The following is a 25,130-nucleotide window of genomic DNA, read 5'->3' on the forward strand; positions in this document are numbered from 1 at the left end:
AGATTGGAAGTTGAGTCAAAAGTACTTTAACCAAAATTATTTACTGTATATCTCAAATGCACCAGCCATAGGTAATTAGCCACCATAAAGCTTTCATATACCGGTATTTCTTTTACTTCTTTTTACAATCAGCACCAGTGACAGTAACATTTGCACGTCTAAATAAATAAAAGTTTAAAATTACAATTCACCTACCTCCACCATAAGATCCATAATATGACACCTCTTATGTACAATCAGGTATTCCATCACTCGAAGAATCTCAGTTTTAGCACGATGGAGAACAGTGTTGTGAATATTTAACTGTAGACTCTGAGCATTTTGCTGAAGGGCATTAAAACGTGCCACTTCACGTGCCATAGTTGTAATAAAGGCTGGAGGTTTTGCTTCTGCTATCAAGGTTAATGCATTGGAAGCTGTACGACAGGAATCAGCTTCAGGAATTAATGGTAGACCATATTTCATACTGATGGAATAAGAAAACAAAGCATTGTAGATAAAAAAATCTATGATACTGTACATCTCATTGCCTACTGAAATAATATGATTTATACCAGAAACAAATGTTTTCTAGCATTTTAGCAATGGGGGCATAATTTCTGTAAAATTAACTATACTTAGGCTTACATGAAGAAAAAATCTCTCTATTCTAGTACACTAAACTGTGATATTGAAAGCACAAACATTATTTTCCTGTTGTCTTTTTTTTAATATTTTACAAGAATTTACTTTATTCAGTTTTATCAAGAGAAAACATTCTTCTGCTTATGACCACGTTTCACTTTTGAATTAGCAACTACATATGTAATGTGACCAGAATTTTTTTGTTAAAACTGGACATTTCATAATTATATACTATACATATATATATATATATATATATATATATATATATATATATATATATATATATATATATATACTGTATATATATATATATATACATAGATAGATAAATTGATAGATAGGTCGATAGATAAATATATTTAATATTTATATATCCCCACAGGGATCCTTAAACTCCTCACTATACAGCCTACATACTGACTGTAATAACTTGGCTATAAACCGAAGCCTAAACTACATAGCACATCACAGCTGAGCCGTATTGCTGTTATTTCTATACAATTATTTGTTATTGCCAACTCTAACCTGCCTGATTGTTATCACAGAAATTGTAGCAAAAGATTTGGGTTGTGCCTCTTCAGTTCAAAGTCCTGTTTAATACTATGTATTAGGTTGGCTAAGGCACTAGTCACCCATTGAGATAATACCGCTAGAGATAATGGGTCCTTTGATTAGATAGACAGTCCTACACTTTATCCCCCTCTGTTTATGGCTAATTTTTCTTCCACCTACACATACACCAAACAATTTTGCCTATTTTGTACACATTCTCCTCATTCCTTATACACCTGACAACGCTAAGATAACCAATATATTCCTTTTCACTCAAGGGATTAACTGCTGCAACGTAATTGTTCAGTGGCTACTTTACTCTTGGTAAGGGTAGAAGGGACTCTTTAGCTATGGTAAACTGCTCTTCTAAGAGGACACTCCTAAATCAAACTATTGTTTTCTAGACTTGGATAGAGCCATAGCCTCTGTACCATGGTCTTCCACGATCTTGGATTAGAGTTCTCTTGCTTGAGGGTATAATCAGGCATGCTATTCTTTCTTGTTTCTCTTCTTCATGTTTGTTTTAACTTTTCATACTTTATATATGAAAGATCTAATTTATTGTTGTTACTGTTCTGGAAATATTTTATTTTGTTTATTACTCCTCTTGCAGTTTATATATTCCTTTGCTTCCTTTCTGCACTTGGCTATTTTCCCTGTTGGGGCCCTTGGGCTTATAGCATCCTGGTTTTCCAACTAGGGTTGTAGCTTAGCTTGTAATAATAATAATAATAATAATAATAATAATAATAATAATAATAATAATAATAATACCTAGAGGAGAGTAGCAAATGAACAATTATAGTGCAGTAGTTAACCCCTTGAACGAAGAAGAATTGTTTAGTAATCTCAGTGTTATCAGGTGTATGATGACAGAGGAGAATGTGGAAAGAATATGCCAGACTATTCGGTGTATGTGTCGGCAAAGGAAAAATGAGCCGTAACTAAAAAGAGGGACCCAATGTAGTACTGTCTGGCCAGTCAAAGGACCTAATAACTCTCTAACGGTAGTATGTCAATGGGAGGCTGGTGCCCTGACCAACATACTACTTACAAATCTGTTTCCTTTCCTCACTGGGCTATTCACCTTGTTGGAGCCATCGGGCTTATAGCATCCTGCATTTCTAACTAGGATTGTAGCTTAGCTAGTAGTGATAATAATAATAATAATAATAATAATAATAATAATAATAATAATAATAATAACAATAATAATAATGAAAATTAATAGCTTCATCCCCACATTGACTGGAGACTTTCAGTTCAAAAACAGATCCACATGTACTCCAATTACCTGAAAGTTTGATGTTCTTAATGGTTTAAGAATGTAAGGAAAAGTACCCCTCCTATTTGATCTGCATCAAGGGGTGGGAAACAACAAATTTGAATCCTACCAAGAAAAAATGATACTCTCTTGCTGCTTCAAAACCATGCCAGGCTTCCATTAAAGCATAAAACCTTACAATTACAGTATTTATCATTCCCTCCTAGAGCTCTCAGATGGCAAGATAGGCTATACTAAAAAGATAAAGCTTGAGTTTGGACTACACCTACATAGGTGACTAGCTATATAAAGATACCTTTTGGTTAAAAGAATCTGAACTATGTTCCCATAAGCAATATTAACTCAATAGTGCTTGGATAAGAGCCGACTGGCATAATTTCAAAGAAATAATTGAGGTAGAAGGTAATGCAGATGGTTTCCAAAATGTTGATGATACCATGGATCAACTCAATGGAACTCTTCACACAGCTGGAGTGCATTCCATTCCAAAAAATTACATGTCTGTTCTATCTAAGTCCAGTCCCTTGGTCTCCAGAATTTCAGGTGTTACATAGAACTGTAAGGGTTGCATTAACAAGGTGCCACAGAAATTGCTCAGGACAAAATATCATAACTTACAAGAAATGCAGAGCACAAATTCAAAGAGCAATTAAAGCCACCCAGTGTCAGCCATAGTCATCTTTTGTTTCTTTAGTGAATAAAAGAACCCAACTTTCTGCTATTTGGAAGAAATTTCACAAAATTTATGGCAAATATACTCTAAATTCTCAACCTGCGTTAAGAGGAGAGACTCATGACCTAGGGTTGAAATTTTCAAAATTCAGTTTATTGCATTTATGGGTAGTATAATGTCTGTATTTCCTGCTTGAAATAGTTTCATTAATGAAAAATAATTTCCTTCATGGATAAAATGGACTTTTTCTATACAGTATGTGCAAACTGCGCCAGATCCCGTAGGCATCCTTTTCCTAACACGGTTATATATTTTCTCACTGTATTCTTTTTCAAGAATTGCATAAATATTTTTCCTCGGGAAGTTTACCATTAAATTTGGCCATTTCCTTTGATGATATGAACAATCATAATCTCCACTTTCACTATATATTTATGAGGAATAACAAGCAGATTTTATTTTGCATTGTCTGGTCATTTATAGGTATATTATCCTAGTATTTCATTGAAGATAATGCTATGTACATTAGCTCTTGAAAAATAGGCTAACATGAATTTTAAAGCCTTTAATACTTTTTACTTAACATACTTACTGGATTGGTAATAGGAAATTAGCTAACCTAGAGTATGCTGATGATGCTGTCCTTATAAGCAAAACACCACAGGATTTGCAATGCTTGCTTACCAGAATGCATGAATAACACATGAAATTGGGCTTATGATAATGAGAAGACAAAGATGAGAATGGAATATGCAATGGAAGACGAGATTCCATTGGAATGAGAAAGGTTTAATGAGGTAGAATCATTTAAATATTTAGGAGCTATGACCTCTAACACAGGGTCTTAAGAATTGGAGTTTAGTGAAAGATTGAAAAAAAAAAAAAAAAAGCAAATCAGCCAATGGATAGGTTAAGTAAAATTTGGAAATCAAATAACCTGAAACTGCAAATAAACATTTGGCTATCTATTAGTTTAGTGAGATTGGTGTTACTGTATGAACAAGAGTCGTGGTATGACAATGAAATATCCCAAAATATTTGTAACTTTGGGAGCAAAGCCCTCGGAAGAATATTGGGAGTTAATGGCTGTACAGGATTAGAAATGAAACTATGAGAGATCAATTGAGTGCCATATGTGGATGAGATCATGGTGAAGGGTAGATGGAGATGGTTTGGGCAAGCTCTTTGCACTCCCAAAGAGAAAATAGTTCACACAACTTTAAACTGGGCTCCACAAGGCACTAGAAGAGTTGGAAGACCCAAGCCTACATGGCTGAGGACTATGAAATATGAAGTAGATGATGAATGAAGAATGATTGATTTAAAAGCTCAAGATAGAGACGACTGGCGAAGTCTACCAGAGGCCATTGCGTCAATAAGCGTAGGAGAAGATGATGATGATGAATATACACAAGTACTCTTTCTTTAAAACTCATATATCTATACTTAAGTCTTTACTATCAATTAATAAGCATAATATCAAACTTACACACAATAAGCTTTTGCTTGAAATCAAAAATTAAAATGCAATAAAAAATATACAGTACCTTTACGATGCTTTTCAATTGTTAGCAATGGCAAATGCTGTGATGTAATCTTTCAAAGGGTTTGTAACATTCAAAAGAGAGAGAAATGCAAAGCAAATATAAAAAACAAGTATCAGCTTTATTACAAAATTAAGCAAAATATTGAAAATCCCTTGTAAAATTGTTTTTAGACAGTACAGGTAGAAAGCAAATAAAAACACAATTAGAATTAATATGTAAGTTGGCACTTGAAATTCTGCTGATGATATTTAAATAATCATATAAGAACTGATGATATCAAATCTATAAGCAAGCATAATTGAAAAGATATGTACTTAATAAGTATTACAGCTATGTGTTTGATTCTTTTTAAAAGTTCATAAGCAATCCAACTGTTGGTGATCAGTTCCTTCGACTTAATCTATTATTTTTATTCTTATTTACAAAAACGTCTTCACTGCATTAGCAAATATGTACATCATTCAATGGTCCATACTCCTTTCATAACACCGTACAGTAAATCTAAAGGACTTGGTTGTCCCTGGATAAAAGTATTACTGAGCAATCTGTCACAATTATGCAAAATACATTATTCACAAATGTGTTTAGTACATGAGTATATGTTATGCTGTATACTGTATTGCATTTAATTTATGTCAATGAAGTAGTTAAAAGAGAAAAATGTAGAAAAGTGCATGAGCAACAGACATTTTATTTAGTGCACCTCAGATAAAAAGCTTAGCCTTATTAAAGAATTGTTTAAACAAAGGACGAATGATTTCCAATGAAAAATAAAAATGAATAACAAGCAATCCTCTATAGATTTTATATATTCTAGTGTATCCTGAAGCTCTAGCTACTTGCAGTTTATCCATTTTTTTTTAGCATAAATAGAAGACACTATTACCCACTTGTAATCGAAGCTATTCTGGAGTAACACGCTGTGGAAAAAAAGTTGTGTACCCTTCATCCAATAGCAAATTTTATTATTAAAATTCCACTTATTTCTATGAACCTCCCCTGATGTTCCTATTGCTGACTCCCACCTCTGATGGAGGTGGGGTGCCAGTGAAAGAAATGGATAAAAGTATCATTGAATTAAAACAAAGTATAAAATCTTTAAAATGCTAGACTTAACTGGTCTAGATTAATGGTAACAAATCATATTTGAATTATGTTACTCTAGACTGTTTTTCTAAGGGTATTTGAAATATTTTGGGAATGATAAAATTATAAATTAACTGAACTCAAGAAAGTTGAAAGAACGCATCGCCAGCAGCCACTATAGAACCTAGAGGCCTCGATAAAAAACCAAGATTCTTTGAGATAATGTTCATCAAATACCAAAATGGTACGCCACGGAGGTGCCACTACTACGACTCTTTCCAAAGAAAGATTTCTGCTAAAATGACAAATTCAAAGATAATTTGTATTTTTCCTAACTATACAAACCTTAGCTATTTACAAAGGGTTTACCTTTTAGCGCAGCTGAAATGGCGAGCCATTAGAATTTAACGAGGGTGTATTACCCCCGCGCTAGTTAGCAGGGGGGGGGGGTAGGGGAGTGGTATCTAGCTACCCCTCCTCCCCCTCACACACAGATGAATGCTCACTTTCACTTAGAGGTAGGACTTGTCTTGGGGGACAGGGCTGGCGGGCAAATATGTGTAAATAGCTAAGGTTTGTATGGTTAGGAAAAATACAAATTATCTTCGAATTTGTCATTTGTTCCGTAACCGAAATACAAACCACGCTATTTACAGAGGGTGACTTACCCCTTAGGTAGGGTGGAAAGTCCCCAGCCATACTGGCTTTGGCTTTACCCAGGGACTCAGAATCCGAGTGAGTCGCACTCGAGAAAAGGAGTCCCTGCACCTCACAAGTTCCTTGCTCCGCAAGGAACCATGTGGCCTACGTAAGCTTGTGTGTGAAGGAAGAAGTGTGACCCGTCCTAAGCAGTTGACCTGGAGTTCCAAAAGGAACTCTGGGTTAGGACGTTCCCAATACCACCTCGTCAGGGTATGGGGGACGCGACAGTATTGACTCAATATTCGGAACACAAGGAAGCATGGTTTACCTGCAGAGGTTCGAGGTCAGCTATGCAGAGACCAGGATGCTGCTTCCCCGTAGAGGGGATGATGAAGAAAGAAATAAGAGCCAGACATACTTCTTTCGTTCATGCAGACTAAAACCTGATAACAATGCCCTCAACCTTCTGCTATCTGTCCAAAAAGGAGCCTGAGGTTAGACCAGCTGTTGTGTAGCCACCACAGAGCGATAGAAAACGTATCGAGACTCCTGTGGGTCACGCCCTGCAGGAAGCGGGCTGCGAAGGTCATTAGAGGCTTCCAGACTCCAGCTTGTAGCACCTGCGTCACAGAGTAGTATTACTCGAAGGCGAGGGACGTTGCGATGTATCCAACATTGTGCTGTAGGACGACGTGACGGGGGAGGGTCTGGAGACAGGTCGAGATGAATGTCCTTGAGTGCGGGCTGAAGAGGTATACTGGTGACTTTCCCCCATGTCCTCCTTGTGCTCCCAAATCGGCTGCAACTGAGGACAAACTGCAGCTGTTCCCAGCGCTAACCTCTCGATTCCTTTACTGGCAAGAAAGAGAAGGTCTTGGGACATCAGATACAGAATGGAGACTCGAAATCTTGAATGAATTGGACCGAAGGGCCGGGACCCCCAGATTCTGAGTCTAGCCAACAACTCAGGAGCGAACCTGAATGTTGCCTTCCCCTCTTCCTTAGAAAGGGGGGAGTCGTAAGAGACCAAGAAGATTGCTTACACACTGGCCGTGGCCAGAGTGAGCAGGAGACCCAAGGCGGAATACAATCCGAGGCCTGTCGTAAAGGGTCTTGAGAAGATCTCTTAAAGGACTAAAAGTCCGAGCCATGCTCCAAGTTGGAGGTCTTCCTCCGACTAGGGCAGGGACGATCGTAGCTTTGCATGAGCGAGGATAGATCCAGCGGGCAGGAAAAAGTTATTCCTTTAAGCCTGAAGGTCAGGGAAAGGCTGAGCGACAGGCTTCATCGCCGAGAGCGGAAAGGAGTTTCCTCCCGCCGAAAGGCAATAAGACCGTTATTGCTGGAGAAGAGGCCTCAAGGGAAGAGGTATATCTCCCACGGCACCAACCACCTTAGACTCTTCACTTTGCCTGGAAGACCCCTGTGGATGACTATCGCAGATGACGCGACCTCCGTACATCGACTGTAGCGGGTTGTCTCTTCTTGAGGAGGAGGCGTAGTGTCTCCAGGCATGAAGCCGAAGCGACGCCCCGGTTCGGGAGAGATGTCGCAGTGTGGTTGCTTGAGTAGTCTGCGCCGTGGGAGAAGCTCTCCCGGGAGTTCCGTCAGGGGAAGCAGAGGGTCCAGAAACCGTTCTGCGCATAGTCCCAGTGGAGCTCTCCCATTGAAAGGTTGACAGACAACCTGGTCTTGTTGAGACCCATTGTCCACAGACAAAAAGGAGGGAAGACGCAGGCGTCGAATTTGTCCCACCATCACCAGAATACATCTGGCCAGAGTCTCGGGGGTCTGAGACTGGGGGGAAGAACAGCGGAAGCTTGAGGTTCCAAGCTGTCACGATCAGGTCCCCCAGACCAGTACTTGCTGGTTACCCAAGGTCAAAGACCCCCAGGTACACTCTCTCTACGAGGCTCTGCTCGGATAGTCGGAGAGAACATTCCCCTGCCTGGAATGAGAGAGCCGATGGTGGTATTGAGAGAATCTCAATCATCCCGGTATCTCTACTGCAAGATGTGAAGGTGTGAAAATGCGTCCCCTGCTGGTTAGAACACGCCAGAATCATGAAGTCGACGCGCACGGGGCGACTCGGCAGGAGCTGTAGGATCTGTAGAGGGGCCAGACTAAGGCCCCTAAGCCTGCCTGAATGATGGAGAGGTATCCTTCAGGTCTTGACCATAGGCCTGGACCGGAACATGCCCCCCCCCTTTCCTTTGACGAGTCCGAGAACAGCATCAAGAATGTGGGGAAAGGACGAGAATATCCACTACCATCAAGAGGTTCCATAGGTCAACACCCATTGCAGGTCTAATAGTTCCGCTAGTCCCATAGGGGCCAGGAAGTCCGGTTAAACATTGCCTGAAGCCACCGGAACTTGGACCGCCTCACATGGAACTTATCCTGAGGCGACCGTTCGGACTATAGACGGGTCAATGAGGAAAGGAGAACTAGGAAACGTTCCAAGGTAGGGCTGAAAGCTCTGCTCGACTGAGAACAGGTACTGCGACTCTCCTCAGTCTTGCCACAGTCAACTGAAAGGAAGGCTCGGAGGATGTGGTAACAGAATCTGGCGTCCCCAGGCGGTCACCCATCCAAGTACCGACCAGAACCGACGTTGCTTAACCTCGCTGGACGGACGAGAAGCGGGGTTTCCAACGTGGTAAGGCCATTGACTCAATATCAGGGCCAGATACTCCAGATGTTGAGGCAGAGGAAGAGAAGGCTCCAAGCAAAATACCATGAGCCCACACTCATGGTAAGCATCCGGAAGCTTGTCCCGGCGCTGAAGAAGATCGAACCCGAGCCTACCGGAGTTGACCAGCCCTCCAAACAGCAAAGGAGGCGGAAGCCTGCACCTGAGCGGCCAAGAGGAAGGCAGGGAGAGTTCTCTGGGGAAACAAACCTGCTATGCCACGGCGGGATAGCCACACTGCATCATAAGCAGGAATACTTGCAGTCTAGGCTGAATTCGACGAGCACCCTAGAAGATGGATGGAATGGAAACTGAAAGTACCCGTCCTTCCGATCAAAGGTTTAAGGAGTCCTGTCGCCTCATTACCAGTCTGATCGATTCTGCTGGTCTACGCTGGCCGAAGTTTGGTCGAAAAACTTGATCAGGGCTGAGAGGTCGACTACGGACATCCCCTCTCAGATCCTTCCTTACAAGAAAGGATCAACTGAGGAGGCCGGGGGTGAAGCCGTCGATGATCCTAAGGAAGACCTTCGCCTAAGGTATGGATCATTCTGCCCAACCGGGCAACTCTTGCTGACGCTATGGCATAGAGGTTCAGAGACACTGAATTCGCTGACAGAGACGGCAGGCGCGATATCCTTGGCTGATCACAGAGATTGTGCGGGAATGGGCATCGGGAAGCTGTCATTCGGATGAGTAACCTTAAGCATCCTCCCAGCGAAAAACCTGCAATCCTAGAGTTCGTGAACTCCTTTTAGGACCATGCCCCCCCGGGGGAGTCTCCCGACAGGAGGAAACTGCAATTGGACACCTTGTCCCAGTTGTCGTAGCCGATAACTTAGGCCGACGTGGTTGAAAGAAAAGGGCGCTGGAGCCCTGCAGAGTCTGGAAGAAAGCGCCTTGGAGGAGTGAAACCGGAAGTCGATTTCCTCCGCACAGCCGCTGTCTAAGTCTCTGTCCTTGGGCACAAACCAACTCTTCTCAAGGATGGAAGGGTGTCTGAGGTCGTCGACCTCCACAGATGAGACACCCGAAGGAAGCCCTCAGTCAGCGCGTCCAGATGGTACAACATCGAACTTGTCCGCAAGTTAGATACTTAACGATGAAAGGCCAAGGTGCCTGAGCTCGAGAGGAGGAAAGTACCCATGATCTTCCTGTAGCTTCCTTGAACCAAACCTCGGGCCGTAACCGAGGAGGGAAAGGACCTGGTAAGCTCCCAGAGGAAGGGGTAAGCAGTCACCCCTTGTCCGATGGAGAAATCTCGAACGGAAAGCCCCCCCGCCAAAAATCCTTCCAGGGAATGACGGGGAAGGGCTAACCCAGGGTCAGGAAAGAGGAGTGTTGCTCAGATCTCCTTTAATTTTCTCCTATTCTTGCAAGTGCCATGCTCTGCGTTTACGGGGTGAGGCCGTGTTCTGGAAATAAGCTCCAGAAGAACTCGCCAGGCTGGCCATGCTGAGAAAACCCCATTGGGAATCGTGGTCGCAATCGCCCTGGAGCTCGCGCGACGGTAATTCAAAGATTTACGCATGGGCAAACGTGGAAGCGCCCATGCGCGGTAATGCAGGAACGCAAATGAAGGTGAGCGAAGGAGCGCAGAAGGAGGGCGAGCGTTGTAGGAAGGGCGAGAGCTGGTGGTCGGCGAGCGATAACCCATAGACGAGCAATGGATACTGCAAGAAATAAGCCGACGTTTGTGCGAAGAAACACTGTAGGTTCGAGCGACGGAACACCATCCGTCCGCGCGATGGAAAACCGTTGGTTCGCGCGCGGGCGAACATTGGAGAGCATGGGCGCGGACGCGCATGAGCGTAGACGTGCAGGCACGTGGGCGTGTGGGCGCGCAGGCGAATGATCACGCAGGCGCACAAGCAAGCGGTCGCGCAGGCGAATGATCGCGCGGGCGCACAGGCAAGCGGTCGCGCAGGCGCGCAGGCGAACGGTCGCGCGGGCGAGCGGTCGCGCAGGCGAGCGGTCGTGAGGGTGGGCAGGTGAATGAGCGCGAGCGCGAGTCCGAGGCGGCGAACGCAATCGTTAGCGCGATGGCGAGGAAACGCGCTGCCGCGTGGGCGAGGAAGACCGCTGGCGATATGGATCAACAGGCGATCAGTGGTGAGCTGGTGAGCGCTAACGCGCAGGTTGGCAATGGCGCGTTGTGTCATGCCGACGCGATGGTCGAGCAGCATGCGCAGGTGAGCGATCGTGCGTTGGCGAGCAGCATGCGAAGGTGAGCGATCGCGAGCAGCATGCGCAGGTGGGCGATCGCGCGATGGTGATCAGCATGCGCAGGGTCGCGCGATGGTGATCAGCATGCCAGGGTCGCGCGATGGCGATCAGCATGCGTAGGGTCGCGCGATGGTGATCAGCATGCCAGGGTCGCGCGATGGCGATCAGCATGCGCAGGTGGGCGGTCGCGCGATGGCGAGCAGCATTCGCAGGTGGGCGATCACGCGATGGCGAGCAGCATCCGCAGTTGAGGGTCGCGCGATGGCGAGCAGCATCCGCAGGGTAGGCGATCGCGCGATGGTGATCAGCATGCGCAGGGTCGTGCGATGGCGATCAGCATACGCAGGGTCGCGTGATGGCGATCAGCATCCACAGGTGTGCGGTCGCGCGATGGCGATCAGCATCCACAGTTGAGGGTCGCGCGATGGCGAGCAGCATCCGCAGGTAGGTGATCGCGCGATGGTGAGCAGCATGCACAGGTGAGCTAGTAGCTGGCGAACCATGTTCCTTCAGAAGTGTTGGAGAACGTTGGCATGCCGGTTGTAACACACGCGGGCGATCCGGAGATCGCCGAGAGACAGGTGATCGCTGGCGAGCTGATGATCGCTGGCGAGCTGATGATCGCTGGCGAGCTGATGATCGCTGACGAGCAGAAGGCTACGCGTGGAAGCCTGCGCATAGAAGAAGAGTCCTTGACCCCGACCTGAACCGAAGTTCTAGATCGCGAGGGCGAACGTGGGCACACAGGGGGCGTAACAGGAACCAACAGGAACAGCAGGGATGATCATCATGAAAGCACTGACGAACAGGAGAGCGCTGATGAGCAGGAGAGCGCCTGTGCGCTAACAGTGAGCAGGAGCAGGAGAGAACACAGCAGAAGGGCGTGCAGGGGAACCCTGACAGGCAAGGGAAGAACCCCCGTGGGAGGCAACCCTTTGCCCCGAAGGGATCACTGTCCGACGGGAGACTGATGTCCGTCGGAAGACCGCTGTCCGTCGGGAAGACCGTTGTCCGTCGGGAAGACCGTTGCCCGTCGAAAGATGAGATCAGACTGCTGTCCATCTGCACCAAGGCGGAAGATCAAGAAAAAGGAGTTGTAGGCTGCAAACGGAGATTCAAAAAAGCGCCTCAAGCACCCTTATAGGGAGATGAGAGGCCCTTACGACGAGGCGGACGGTGGGCCTTACGGCGAGGGAGGCCAACAGCAACAGCAACAGAAGAATCCTCTGAAGAGGAGTCTCTATGAGTGTACTCTCTCGCGAACGAAAGAGAAACACTTCGTAGAAGAGACTGGTCAGCCAGTGACCTAAAAGGAGCTCCTGCAACTGCCCAGCCCCTTGAGCGAAACTGCAGGTGTGATCGCTCAGCACCAAGAGCATAGTCGCACGAAAAAAAGGCAAGAGAAGAACCCCCCAAAAGGGGAAAAACTCAAGCCTGGACAGGAAAAACTTCCCTCGGAAGGAAAGTTACCCGCCCAAGGAGGCAAGCCTCCTGAGAGTTCTAAAATGAACTGGAGAGCTGTCCGTCGTCACGGGAGTACTTCCAGTAGAAGGAGACACGCCCCTGACGAAAATACAAGGGGGGAGGCAGCAACAGCCGAATCCCCAGGAGTCAACAAGACAGCTCACACCGTTGCCATATTACAGAAACGAACTAGATCGGTAACTGTAAAAAAATAAAACAAATAACATTAGTACACATTCATTCCCCCGGGAAGGCTCCGAAGAGGAATCCCGAGGGAAAGGAAACAAGAATTACACAACAGGCACATGCCCTCACAACCACTTACACTCACGGAAGGAGAGCTGTGACCAAAACAGAATTATAACAATTATAATTATGTAACTATGTAATTATGTAATTTAAAAATGAATGAACACTAAAGAAAGAACGAAAACCCCGAAAGGAATCGTTCTACAAGCTGAAAAAAAAAAAACAACTACAATTAGATTCATAAACTAATTGAGACAAACGTACGGCGTAGCAACCTCCCCCCCCCACACGGAAAGGAAGCTACAAGGGCGTAGTAACACGTAGTAAAAGGGTGAACGACCTCAAGAGAGAGAGAGAGAGAGAGAGAGAGAGAGAGAAAGACATAAGTCAAACTCGATCGCCACCCATAAAATTACGCCGTGGTGGCCTAACTGCCGAGGACTCTACGTAAATATCGTACACTACACACACAACTCTGAAAAGGAAACTTACTGATTCCTATACTCAAATATATATACAAACATGAAAACATGTTTACATATATATTGAGTAAATGAAAAGTAAGCGATTAAGTAAAGACAAAACAAACAATGGCTGCCAAGAGAGGACCAAGACAGAGACGTCTGTCACAGTCCGAGCCAAATATGAAAGTGAGCATTCATCTGTGTGAGGGGGGGGGAAGGGTAGCTAGCTACCACTCCCCTACCCCCCCGCTAACTAGCGCGGGGTAATACACCCTCGTTAAATTCTAATGGCTCGCCATTTCAGCTGCGCTAAAAGGTAAACCCTCTGTAAATAGCGTGGTTTGTATTTCGGTTACGGAACAAATTAACCTTCCACGCTTTTATAAAATTTGGGTACAATGTTTTGTGACTTTCTGTGACCCAGCTTTTAACTGGAATTAACATTGTATTTCTGGACAGAAGAAAATTTGGAATTCTAATCTCCCAGGAAATTAAGGACACCCTCTATTGTCTATAGTTTATTAAATACTACTGAATGCTCTTACAAGACAAAGAAATCAGTTTTATTAATTTTCTTTTTTACAAGGATTTACCAGCAGAATGAACTAAAATAAGAGAAGAATTTGGGGCTCGGCAACAGGATCTTGATTGAAATGCGAGCTGAATAATCTGTTTACCTGTTCCCTAGTTTACAATTTGGTTTTCTTAGAGACCTTGGAGCATGTGATGCCATTCTTACAATCTTCAATGCTGTACAGAAATCCCTTGATTGTGGTCAGGAATTTCATACAACTGGCCATGATTTTAGTGCTGCCTTTGACCGTGTTAATCATGAAGCCCTTGTTTTCAAACTCAAACAGTTGGGAGTGGGTGGATCGTTTCTTTGAATCATTATTGAATTTTTAAAGTAACATATCATTGAGTTGTTGCTGATGGGCACCATAGTGAGTATAGGAGTGTGATATCTGGTGTTCCTTAGGGTAGTGTTCTTGGCCCATTACTTTTCATACTATATGCACATGACATGTGGTTTGGACTAAAAAACAAGCTTGTTGCATATGCAGATGATGCTACTCTCTTTGCATCGATTCTATCTCCTAAATGTAGATCTGGGGTTGCTAAATCCCTTAATAGAGATCAACTAAAATTAGTGCATGGTGCAAATTTTGGGGTATGAAGTTGAATCCTAACAAAACTCAAAAGTATGATTGTAATTAGGTCAAGGACAGTGGCTCCTCAACATCTGGATCTAAGCATTGATGTTTATTTATTCTCCCATCTGGTCTTCAGCTGCTGATTATCATTTTAATTTGTTGGACAGGAACTTACGGTCTATTAAATTCCTCATTCCAGATCTAGATATTAATCTCTGGCCCCATTGTTCAATTAGTTCATTATGCATAATGCATAAGATTTGTTATAATTCTGACCATCCTTTACATTTAGATCTTCCCAGACAGTTCCATCCTGTTCGTAATACTAGGCATGCAGTTAATTTTAATAGTCAGGGCTCCTCCATCATGTGGCTCAAAACTACACAGTGCTCTATAAGTTTTATTCCAGCTGTGACCAAGTTGTGGAATGATCTTCCTAATTGGGTAGTTGAATCAGTAGAACTTAAAAAATTCAAACTTGCAGCTAATGTTTTTATGTTGAACAGGCTGACATAAGTCCTTTTATAGTTTATATATGAAATGACTTTTTTAATGTTGTTAATGTTATATAAAATATTTTATTCTAATTGTTCATTACTTCTTATATCCTTTATTTATTTCCTTATTTCCTTTCTTCACTGAGCTATTTTTCCCTGTTGGAGCCCTTGGGCTTTTAGCATATTGCTTTCCCAACTAAGGTTGTTGCTTAGGTAATAATAATAATAATAATAATAATAATAATAATAATAATAATAATAATAATAATAATAATAATAACAACCCTTACTGAATGAAAGACTATTACCAATACACCCGATTAAGAAGTTAGGTTAGGTATAGGAACCAGGAAGGTAAGATCTGAATTACCACCTACAAGCAACGAATCACTGACCTGAGTTTAAACAAAAGAAGCTGAATAAGGCAAGAGTTTTGAAGTGCATCGCTATCAAAACTTGGCTGGTTAAGTTTGTATTAAAGAATGGTGCTGGCATGTCATATTTGTCATCATCCCCGCTATAAACAACTAGCCTAGTATTCTCTGATTTTCTCCTGGAACTAAAAGCTAGTTTCATTAGCAGTCAAACTTTAAACATCCTTTCCCTGTGATAAAATGTGGTAATCACACTCCTCACAAGAGGTAATTTAAATTACAGTGGTATCCCTGTGCAGTAATTACTAATAAATCCATAGAAAGACAAATTAAAACACAATAAAAACTTATTCATCACTATCTAGAGGATGTGTAGGCTACATCAAACTGGTGTGATAGAAAAACTAAAATAGCAATGAGGACCCTATGCTTTGTTTCTTGCCATTAACTGCTAGTATATCTCATTATTTTACGAGGGGCTTTTTAAACAAAATGTTATGGGTAAATGTTGAAAAAAAAACCTTGAAAAATAAGCAATATGGACATGGGGATGTTCATAGAAATGAACTTTATCATTAAAATTCTGTTTGTCATACAAAAGTTAGCTCCAAAAAATACATGTTCTCAGATATAATTTTGGTATTGTAAACATCAAAAAACAACTAGCTTGAAAATATGAATAAGTTTATTTTTACTGAATAGTTTAAAAATTTGCATTGAGAATTTATGTTTAAAATAAGATTTTAAAAATCCCTTCTGATAGCTTTCAACGTTCAGGCCTTAGAACCAATACAGGAAAATTACCATAAACATTACATCTATTCAATCTCACACATTTAAAATTCTCTAGTCTGCAATTTAACCCTATTAGATACATAACAAAGCCAGTTTTTATTCATTGCAAGAATTAGGCATCTATAACTAAACTAAAGCAATACTTTTAGAAATTATTTTTTTTTTTTTTTCATATAAAATAGCATGAAATGGTTTCATTCTAAAGAGTTCATTGAGATGCTTTCTGATAAGTGAACAGATATCATTGTAGTTTTGGTTAATATGGGATGAATTTTGCAGTTAAATATTGCTTAATGACTAATGAAAACTAAAATACTTGTACATATATATTTTCAAAACTAAAGAGCCAGACTGTTGATACAGTTTCTGATGCAGGCAGCTGTTAACTTACGACAGTTCGACTTTATGACCACTTTTGCACGTGATGATGTTACAAGTCTGTCAGAAATAGTTCACTTTTAGGACAAAGTAAATACGACTAGAAACTACTCATGATGGAAAAGTCAACTGGACAACAAAGCATAGCTACACATGTAGTCAATGATTGAGAGCATCTATGAGGCCCTCAAGTTTATAGGTGCTAGGAGACAAGAAAAGATGAAAAACTAAGGCAAATAGCTTTGGGTTGATTCCCTCACGTCATAGCTCCTTTAATATCATCAGCTATTTATATAATTTGTCTCTATAATTCCTGCTTTACCAGGGTCTGCTATACCTTCTGATCTGTGATAACCTTTCCTACATCACTTTCACTACTGTTTCTTTAGGTAACTGTTACAATTCATGACTATGTGCTCTACTTTTGCAATTGTTGTTGTACACAGTTTCAATTATTCCTGCACTTTCTGCTACAACAATTGGTTAGCCTTGGTTGCTGCACTCATGGTAGCTAGTTTGAAGCTATCTCCTGCTGCACCATTTGCCTATCTTGCCATTTCCCCTTTGCCTGAGGATTCAACTATTCAGGTGCTGCCAGTTTGTTTACTACCTCTTTTCTTCGAGTTGCAACAAACATTCCTCTTGTACAATCTCCTTTTACCACTGTTACTACATTTAGTGTTGTCTCCTACTTACCAGGAATAAATTTTCTTACTATGCAACCCCCTTCAATGATCATGCCTTCTTACAATAGTTTTGGAACTTCTGGTTGTTATTTCTCTATGTATCACACATCTTTAACGTATGCTTCTTTGGATGATTTCTACGGCACCTCCTATAATTCTGTTGCTTACTCAAGCATTCCTGCTGTCTCATCAATTTAGTTCTCATTTTTCTACTACTATTTTGGTGGTATTACCTGAAGCTTCATTTCCTATACCAGTAATAACCATTACTTTATCTGCTGCACTGGATCCAATGGACCTTCAGCAAAGGCTGAAATTCTTCATTGGCTTGACCTCCCACCTAAACTGTGATTTAGGTGATATGATTAATGGGTTTTTTACAAAATCAAAATTTTGATATAAAAAATCTTTTTATAACGACCCATACGTCATGATAACTGACCATCTCTCATAGCCTTATTCTCTTCCTGTCGTATCCAACATACTATGTGAAATAATGAGAACACATTACTAACAATACTAATGAGTAATGAAGACGTTTTAAGTTACATACTCTTGGCATCTTTACCTTTTTCACTAATATGACTTCAGAAATTGTGTATGGAGGCACTCAAACAGTGAATGAGGGCTCCATATCACTAATGAGTTTGTATCACAAATGTGTCAAACTATAAAACGATAATACTGATGTTCAGTGAAACTATGATAATTAAATATTACTAAGATAATGATGAAGCTGAATGAACCTTGCATTTCATGATTGTACATGTACTTTATTACCTAAATAAAATTAATTAAAAAAAATTATGAACATGTGCTATACAATGCTAAATACTGAAAAATCATGGAGAACAACACAAAAAGATATATTTGTAGTTCAATTTCACTAACCTTGGAGCAAGGCGATCCGTCTCTGCTGACAAGTCCAGCAGCGCAAGAAGAATCTGAAGGACATAAATCCAACTAAGTTATTTTGTTGAAGAAAACTTACTCTTCTGATACAAGGTTTAAATAATAGATCTAATTCTACACAAAACTGAGTAATTATGCTAAATTGAAGCATACCTTACTTTCCATATATGTAAATAAACAGTGGTGGTGTGTACAAGCATTGTCAAAAGGGGTAAGGGTGAAATCAGAATGGGCTACCTTAGCACTTTTTCTTTTGTGATTACCTTACAGCATTTATCCCCCTCTACACCAACTACTAAACCAAAATGCTTTAATGACACTTTTATCTCACTCAAAATACAAATCTCCCTTATATGTGCTCTTAGATTATTTGTCTGTCATTCCTTCAACCATACTGTACTTCTAAAATCCAATTTCTTCCTTCATCAAACTTCTCATTTCAATATTCTATAGTGCACTTCCATCCCTCCTCCTTCCTATGTACTGTACCTATAACAACAATTGTACCCTATACTAAAGTGATACCCAAACTCTGATTTCTTGTTCAGTTCCTAACAATTCTATATCTTTAATTTTACCTCATCCTTTATCATTTCTCTCTCTCTCTCTCTCTCTCTCTCTCTCTCTCTCTCTCTCTCTCTCTCTCTCTCTCTCTCTCTCTCTCTCTCTCTCTCTCTCTATATATATATATATATATATATATATATATATATATATATATATATATATATATATATTACTATTTTCTTCTCAAATTTAATGTCGAATCCACTCTTGAATATATTATACATATCAATTTATTCTTACATCACTGTGCACTACAACATTCCTAACTATTCAAAATTTTCCTTTTAAATCATGTACTACCCATAGACATGGCCCGCCAGAACCCATTTATGCTTATTCCATTTCATTCCATAACCTCCTAACATATAAATACACAGAGCCATTTGTTCTTTTTTACACTGCCCCCTTTTTCTTTTTCTAAATCAAGATAATTACATTCACTCATAGATACTTTCCTTTCCATTGCCATTATTTCTGTGAAGTTCACCTAACGTTCACATGCTTCTTCCTAAAAGCTAGCTTGTGTTTCTGTCATTCATTACAATTGAACAATTGAAATTTCTACTTTTCCCACACTTAAAACATTCTTGCTCTCATAGTATGCTATTGCCACTTATATGGTGCTGTAAGGCTATTAACATGGTGAGTATAGGCCTACACTTCAGTATACTAATTGTTCGCATTCATTGTAGATGTTCTTTAATAGCAGTCTGCATTTCCAGATAAAGTAGTAATAATCAGTTTTTTAGTATAATCAGGGAAGTCTTCTAATGGGGTTAGAAATGTGTTTATGTGTTTATTGTTCAATTAGGTTATTGCTTGAGGATATAGATCCTTATTCCTTTGGTGCCACAAGTCAGAGCTGACAATGTGACTTGAGCCATAGGTGTTTAAAATGCAAAAACTTATCAATTCTCTTATGGGGGAATATGACAGGCTAATGTCTAAACGAATTCATGCGAAGGGCTCTTCTGTTTATGGAAAAGTTTGATTTGTTCAAACAATCTGAGAAGGCAAACATTCCTTCTGGAGGTGGCAGTGTTTCTAGTCTAACCTGACCTGCTCTAAACCCCAAGCTTAGGTTTGCCTAGTGGTCCCTGATGTTCTATCTGGTACGAGTCCTGATGGTAAACAGGGTGTTATAAAGCTGACTGCTTCCTGTAAGCCTCGATCTCTCAATTTGGTCCAGATCCTTCTACTGCAAAAATTATTGCCTTTCTGCAATCAAGTATGCTCTTTTAGACCACTGGATCCTGAAAAATCCAATAGATTAGGAGTCTGGATCCACACGTCCCTCCTACCACTGCAGTAAGCAATAATTCCCAACCTTACTGTGGCATCATTGTTAATGTAACATGCTATATTACACTTATGTTGACAAGCACAAAGCTTTTCAATAAGCCTTTGGCTGCTTCTGCTCAGGCTGATAACTAACAGTGGCCATATACTGTAGCTTCTAATGTAGGCTCACCTACTACCAAGTTCCCAATGCTGACTAGTAGCATTAATGATGGGGCTAGTACAACATGGGGTAGGCTTTGAAAAGAGTCACCAACTTCTGTTTAGTGCAGGTGCAATGGATAGCCTACTATAATAGTAAACCAAAGGGACAATCTGAGTCTTCAGGAGTGGTGCTTCACAAAGTAAGGATGTTGGTGAGATTGTTATTGATTTTGAGGCTGCTAAGATGGATAAGGACTTTCCCAATCCAATTTTATTTTTTGAAACTTATTTCAGAAATGTCCCAAGAGAAATTACCACTGGTTATCATTAAAGATGCTTATTCATCGATATTGCGTCATGCTGGCTCTCCAAAGATGACTTATGTATCCGGTTTTCAAGTAATGTTAGATACAAAGTGAATAAATTGATGTTTCATGTTACAGTACAGGCAGGTCGACTAGTTCGATTTATTGTTTGCTGACATAGCTTTGTCCCCTAGGGACATGGTCTTTGATTTAAAAAAACAGGTCAATTACCTAACCCAACTTTCTGTAAATCAGGCCTATATTCTAGAGACCATGGTGAATGTCAGCAGAAGACGGTGGTCAAATTCAGGATTTAAAAATTGGTTTACTAAAGAGATGTTAGTTATGGTTGATTGCAAAAGTTTGGTTGAAATTCTTTCTTTTGCATATTCTGTTATATGCATTTTATCGTCTGTGGTGGAAGAGAAGCTTAGGGACATCTGTACCTTAATCCTATTTAGTATTTATCAAGTTATTTGCACAAACCAATTTTGGATGGTACCCTAGAGGATAACTGTTTACTGATTTTGTTATTAAAAGTAGGAAGCAGTTGTGTTCACCTGTTCAGATAGTTTCATATGTGCAGAAGCGCTCTCTTATTTCTATCAAGTTTTCAGATAGTGTTAGAAGCAGATGGCTAGTTACGGCACAGTTTGACACTTTGAAGCCAATCACATGCAGAACTGTTGTTTCTTTTTATTGACCTATCCCTCCTTCTTCTCATATCTCTTCCTCTTTCTGTATAAGAAAAAATCCCTTCGGGGGTTTGGTCTTACAGGAGGCTAAGTATGAGTTCAAAAAAGACTCATTGATTTTCCATACCTTTCCTGAGTTACCTTCAGAAAATCAGTTAAATTCCACATTTTGAAATTAAAAATTGCAAATCTTTTCGAGAAGCAAGTGATACAGGAGGTCTTAGGTTCCTTCCATGGGTTTTACAATAGGCTGTTTCTAGTGCCCATGGCATCAGTGGGTTTGAGCCCAGATCCAGATGTATCAATCTTGAATCAAGTATAGACTACTGTTCTCACAAGGTTTTCAATATAGAATCCTTGTACAGTTCTGGCAGCTGGAAAGAAAGATTAGATATTTATGGCAGATATGATGGATGCCTACTTTGGTTTATGGGTGATATGAAGGTTTATCAATTTAAATGGCTGTTATTTGGGTTTTGAATAGCTCCTCAGGCCTTCACCAACCAGGGTGATTGCTCCAATTTCTGAGTGGCTGCCTCTTCTGGGCATGGGACTACTTTCATACCTGGACAACTGGTTAATTTGGAATGCATCACTGGAAGAGATTCACGTTCATCAGAGTAGAGAATTCAGTCGTCCTTGCCTTTTTGGGAGTTTCCAGCAGATAAAAGCACTGTGGGTTTATATAAAGATGAGGCTTGTAGGAACCATGGCATCTCTCGAGAAGTTCATTTTCCTAGGTCAGTTAAAAATGAGGGATTTCCAGTTTCATCTCAACCATCATTTGGATAGGGTTTCTGATTAGTACACCACTTATATTCTCCTGATTCAGTGCCAGCTGGATCCAGCTGGATGGCGGGAAGATCCTCTTTTTTTTTTTTTTTTTTGGCAAAGCTCAGCGAATTTCATTGAAGGAAAGGGTACTGGACCTTTTTTTTTCACCAATGCATCCAAAGACGGGTAGGGTGCTACCATGAAGTACCTTCACCTATTTGGGATATGGTCAGAAAGGAAATCTTGCCTTGACATAAAGTGCCTGGAGCTGTTAGCAGTACTCAAGGCCCATAAAGCTCAGGAGTTGCTGATGATGGCGATGTGTGATGTGGTTTTTACACAAAACACAACAGCACTGGCTTACATTTGAAAGCAGGAAGGCACAAGATCAGAGTTATTGTTCTACACAGCAAAAGTACAGTACTGTTATCTTGGGCAGAGCTGAGGGAAATCCACCTTCTACCACAATTTATCTCTGTGAAATGGAACCTACTTGCCCTTCAGTTACGCTGCAAGCAACAAGTACTGCCCAACGAGTGGTCTCTCCATCCACTGGTGTGTATAGAAATTTGGAGCTAGTGGGAAAGCTTGAATGCAAACATGTTTGTGACCTCCCTCTGCAGAAAGATAGAGGTCTTTTCCTCACAGGTTCTGGGTCCCTTGGCATGTTACAGAACTGGTCAAACATGGACCTTCACGCATTTCCCGTTCTCTATGATTCGGGTGGTGATAAACTAGTTCAGGGCGTCTTCAAAAAGCAGGATGACAATGGTGGCTCCCCTTTGGCCTCAGAGGGGGTGGTTTACTAGTCAATCATCTCTATTGAAAGATTGTCCAAGAAGGTTGTCTTACATGAATAATCTTTTCAGACAACTTCTATCCTTAGTGATTCACCCAAGCCCACATGTGCTTTAGTTAACTGCAAGGGAACTGTTCATCATATCTAAACAGAAAAATGGCTTTTTGGGTCCTCTAGATTGTCTATCTTAGCTTTCAAGAGGCAGACACCCAATAATCTGTTTGAGACAGTAACATGAGTATTTTGATTGATGCAAATCTAGGAATACTTCAGGAACTAAGACAACTTTAGACAATATTGTTAACTTTTACATTTTCTGTTTTATGATACATTTTTTCCCTCTTACAATTTTTTTAATGATAGAAAAAGAATTTACAAATCTTTATTAGAATTGAAGGATTCAAGAAATCATTGCTTTCAGCTAATTCTTGAGCACACCTTTGAGCTATTATTTTTTTAAATTCTAAATATATAGTCATTAAAAAATGCAATTATTTACATTCAGATTGAAATCAAAATAGGATTTGCATGAAAAGTAAATGTACAGTAAACAAAAGAAAATCATCATTTAACTCAACCCAGGTAAACCAAAATTTATATTTTACAATTGACAAGTTTTATATCTCCTTAGGATTTAGGTTAAATTCATTAGGATGTATAATGACATGTAGGTATGCAAATTATAAAACCTTTTTAACATAGACTATATCTACACTGAAACTGGGTAAACAGCTACAACACAAACCTTTGCAACATCCAAATACGGCTCCCAGACAGGAAATCCTCGTCCAATGAGATCAATAGCAGCTCGTCTAAGAGGAGTATGTGCTGGTAGCTTTGAACTTCCAGTAGCCAACACTAAATAAGCTAATGCCTTGCCTGCAAATATTTCGAAATTATGTAAAGAGCTGATGAAATAACAGTACGATAACAAAGAACCTAGACTTCTCGTTCAGTATTATGCTTTCAAAATATTTGCAGAAATTTTCCAAGGTACTGTTAAATGCAAGTCAAATGAAAAATGTTAGGCACAATGCATTTACTAGGAAAAATAGACTTTATAATGCAAAACACATTTTCCCTTACAAACAGATTAATCATAAAAAGCTTTATTTATGGGATTGATAGCTCAGTCATATCATCTTGTTCTGATCAAGACTAAAGAGTGTTACGCATACTCAGACATTAAGATAACAGTAAACATCACATGTAATTCCATTTAGCATGATGAAATGTATGTAAGAAGGGGGAAAGGAGAGAGGGTATAACACTATGATTACTTAAGGAAGGAGGGTGATGTAAAGTACACCAGTCCTTAGTAGTACTGGTGAGGTAAGTATGGGGAATGAGGGCATTAAGATAGGATATCAAACACATATAGCCAGAAGGGTTGGGCCTTCACATATTGTAATAAGATTCTAAAGTTCCATATAAGGGTCATTATAGCTGCCAACACCTTGCACTAAGTAAGTGAAGACACTGATGTATAAATGCATCTATTAAATACTTTACCAGTTATGACTAACAAAAGACATCTAGAGAAGATCAGACGGATGTGGAAGAATCCACACAAACTATTCCTGATGGTAAAACATACCCCATAGTTACAATTGACCAGAAATAAATGAATTATTCAAATACATGTGCTCATATCTCTAATGCAGAATCTGGTACAATTAGAATGGCACCTTTATGTATCTGCTTGATGAATTGAAGCACTCTTTAAATAATACTGGATAACCATGGAAGACGAAGAGGAAAGAGCACATACCTCATGGGTTGACCTTTAACAAAAGAGGATTCAGCCTCAGACATCTCAAAGTAAGATCTTATTGTGAATTAGCAGAAACAAAAAGCAACTGTATTATCTAACATCAGCATCTTCCATATGCAAGTTCTGAGAAAGGGCCTCAATGGTAAAGAGTGCATGCAGTTAATTCTTTGGATACAAACTCAAATCCAATAAAAAAAAAAGGTAAAAGAGAAGGTTCTCCTCATGAGGGGATGAAAAAGAGATGACAAAGGGAGAGACCATGAAATCACTAACAAAAGTTGATTTACCTTTTGCTAAAAAATACAGAGCATAACACGACTAGACATAAAAAAGGGAATTTTTCAACAATGAAATCTATTTCTATACTCACCTGATGTTCATATTGCTTATTTTCAAAAAGCTTGGTTCATCAACATTTACCACTAAAACTGATTAAACAGTTTACCATTTTCTCTTCTTTCAATAGAAAC

At 40.6% G+C, this 25,130-nt stretch overlaps 1 protein-coding gene across 5 annotated transcripts in view; it reads right to left on the minus strand.

Annotated features, from left to right (window-relative positions):
• Rbcn-3B (WD repeat-containing protein Rbcn-3B) overlaps window positions 1–25,130 on the minus strand; it is a 307,575-nt gene that overhangs the window by 17,643 nt on the left and 264,802 nt on the right. For all 5 annotated transcript variants that reach the window (XM_068378881.1, XM_068378884.1, XM_068378883.1 and 2 more), the window contains 3 exons: window positions 23,632–23,765; window positions 18,283–18,335; window positions 196–466 (listed from right to left, as the gene is read on the minus strand). In XM_068378881.1, coding sequence (XP_068234982.1) covers window positions 196–466; window positions 18,283–18,335; window positions 23,632–23,765 — 458 coding nt within the window. The remainder of the gene's footprint in view (window positions 1–195; window positions 467–18,282; window positions 18,336–23,631; window positions 23,766–25,130) is intronic.

This window comes from Palaemon carinicauda, chromosome 8 (genome assembly GCF_036898095.1).
Source record: "Palaemon carinicauda isolate YSFRI2023 chromosome 8, ASM3689809v2, whole genome shotgun sequence".
Lineage (NCBI taxonomy): Eukaryota > Metazoa > Arthropoda > Malacostraca > Decapoda > Palaemonidae > Palaemon > Palaemon carinicauda.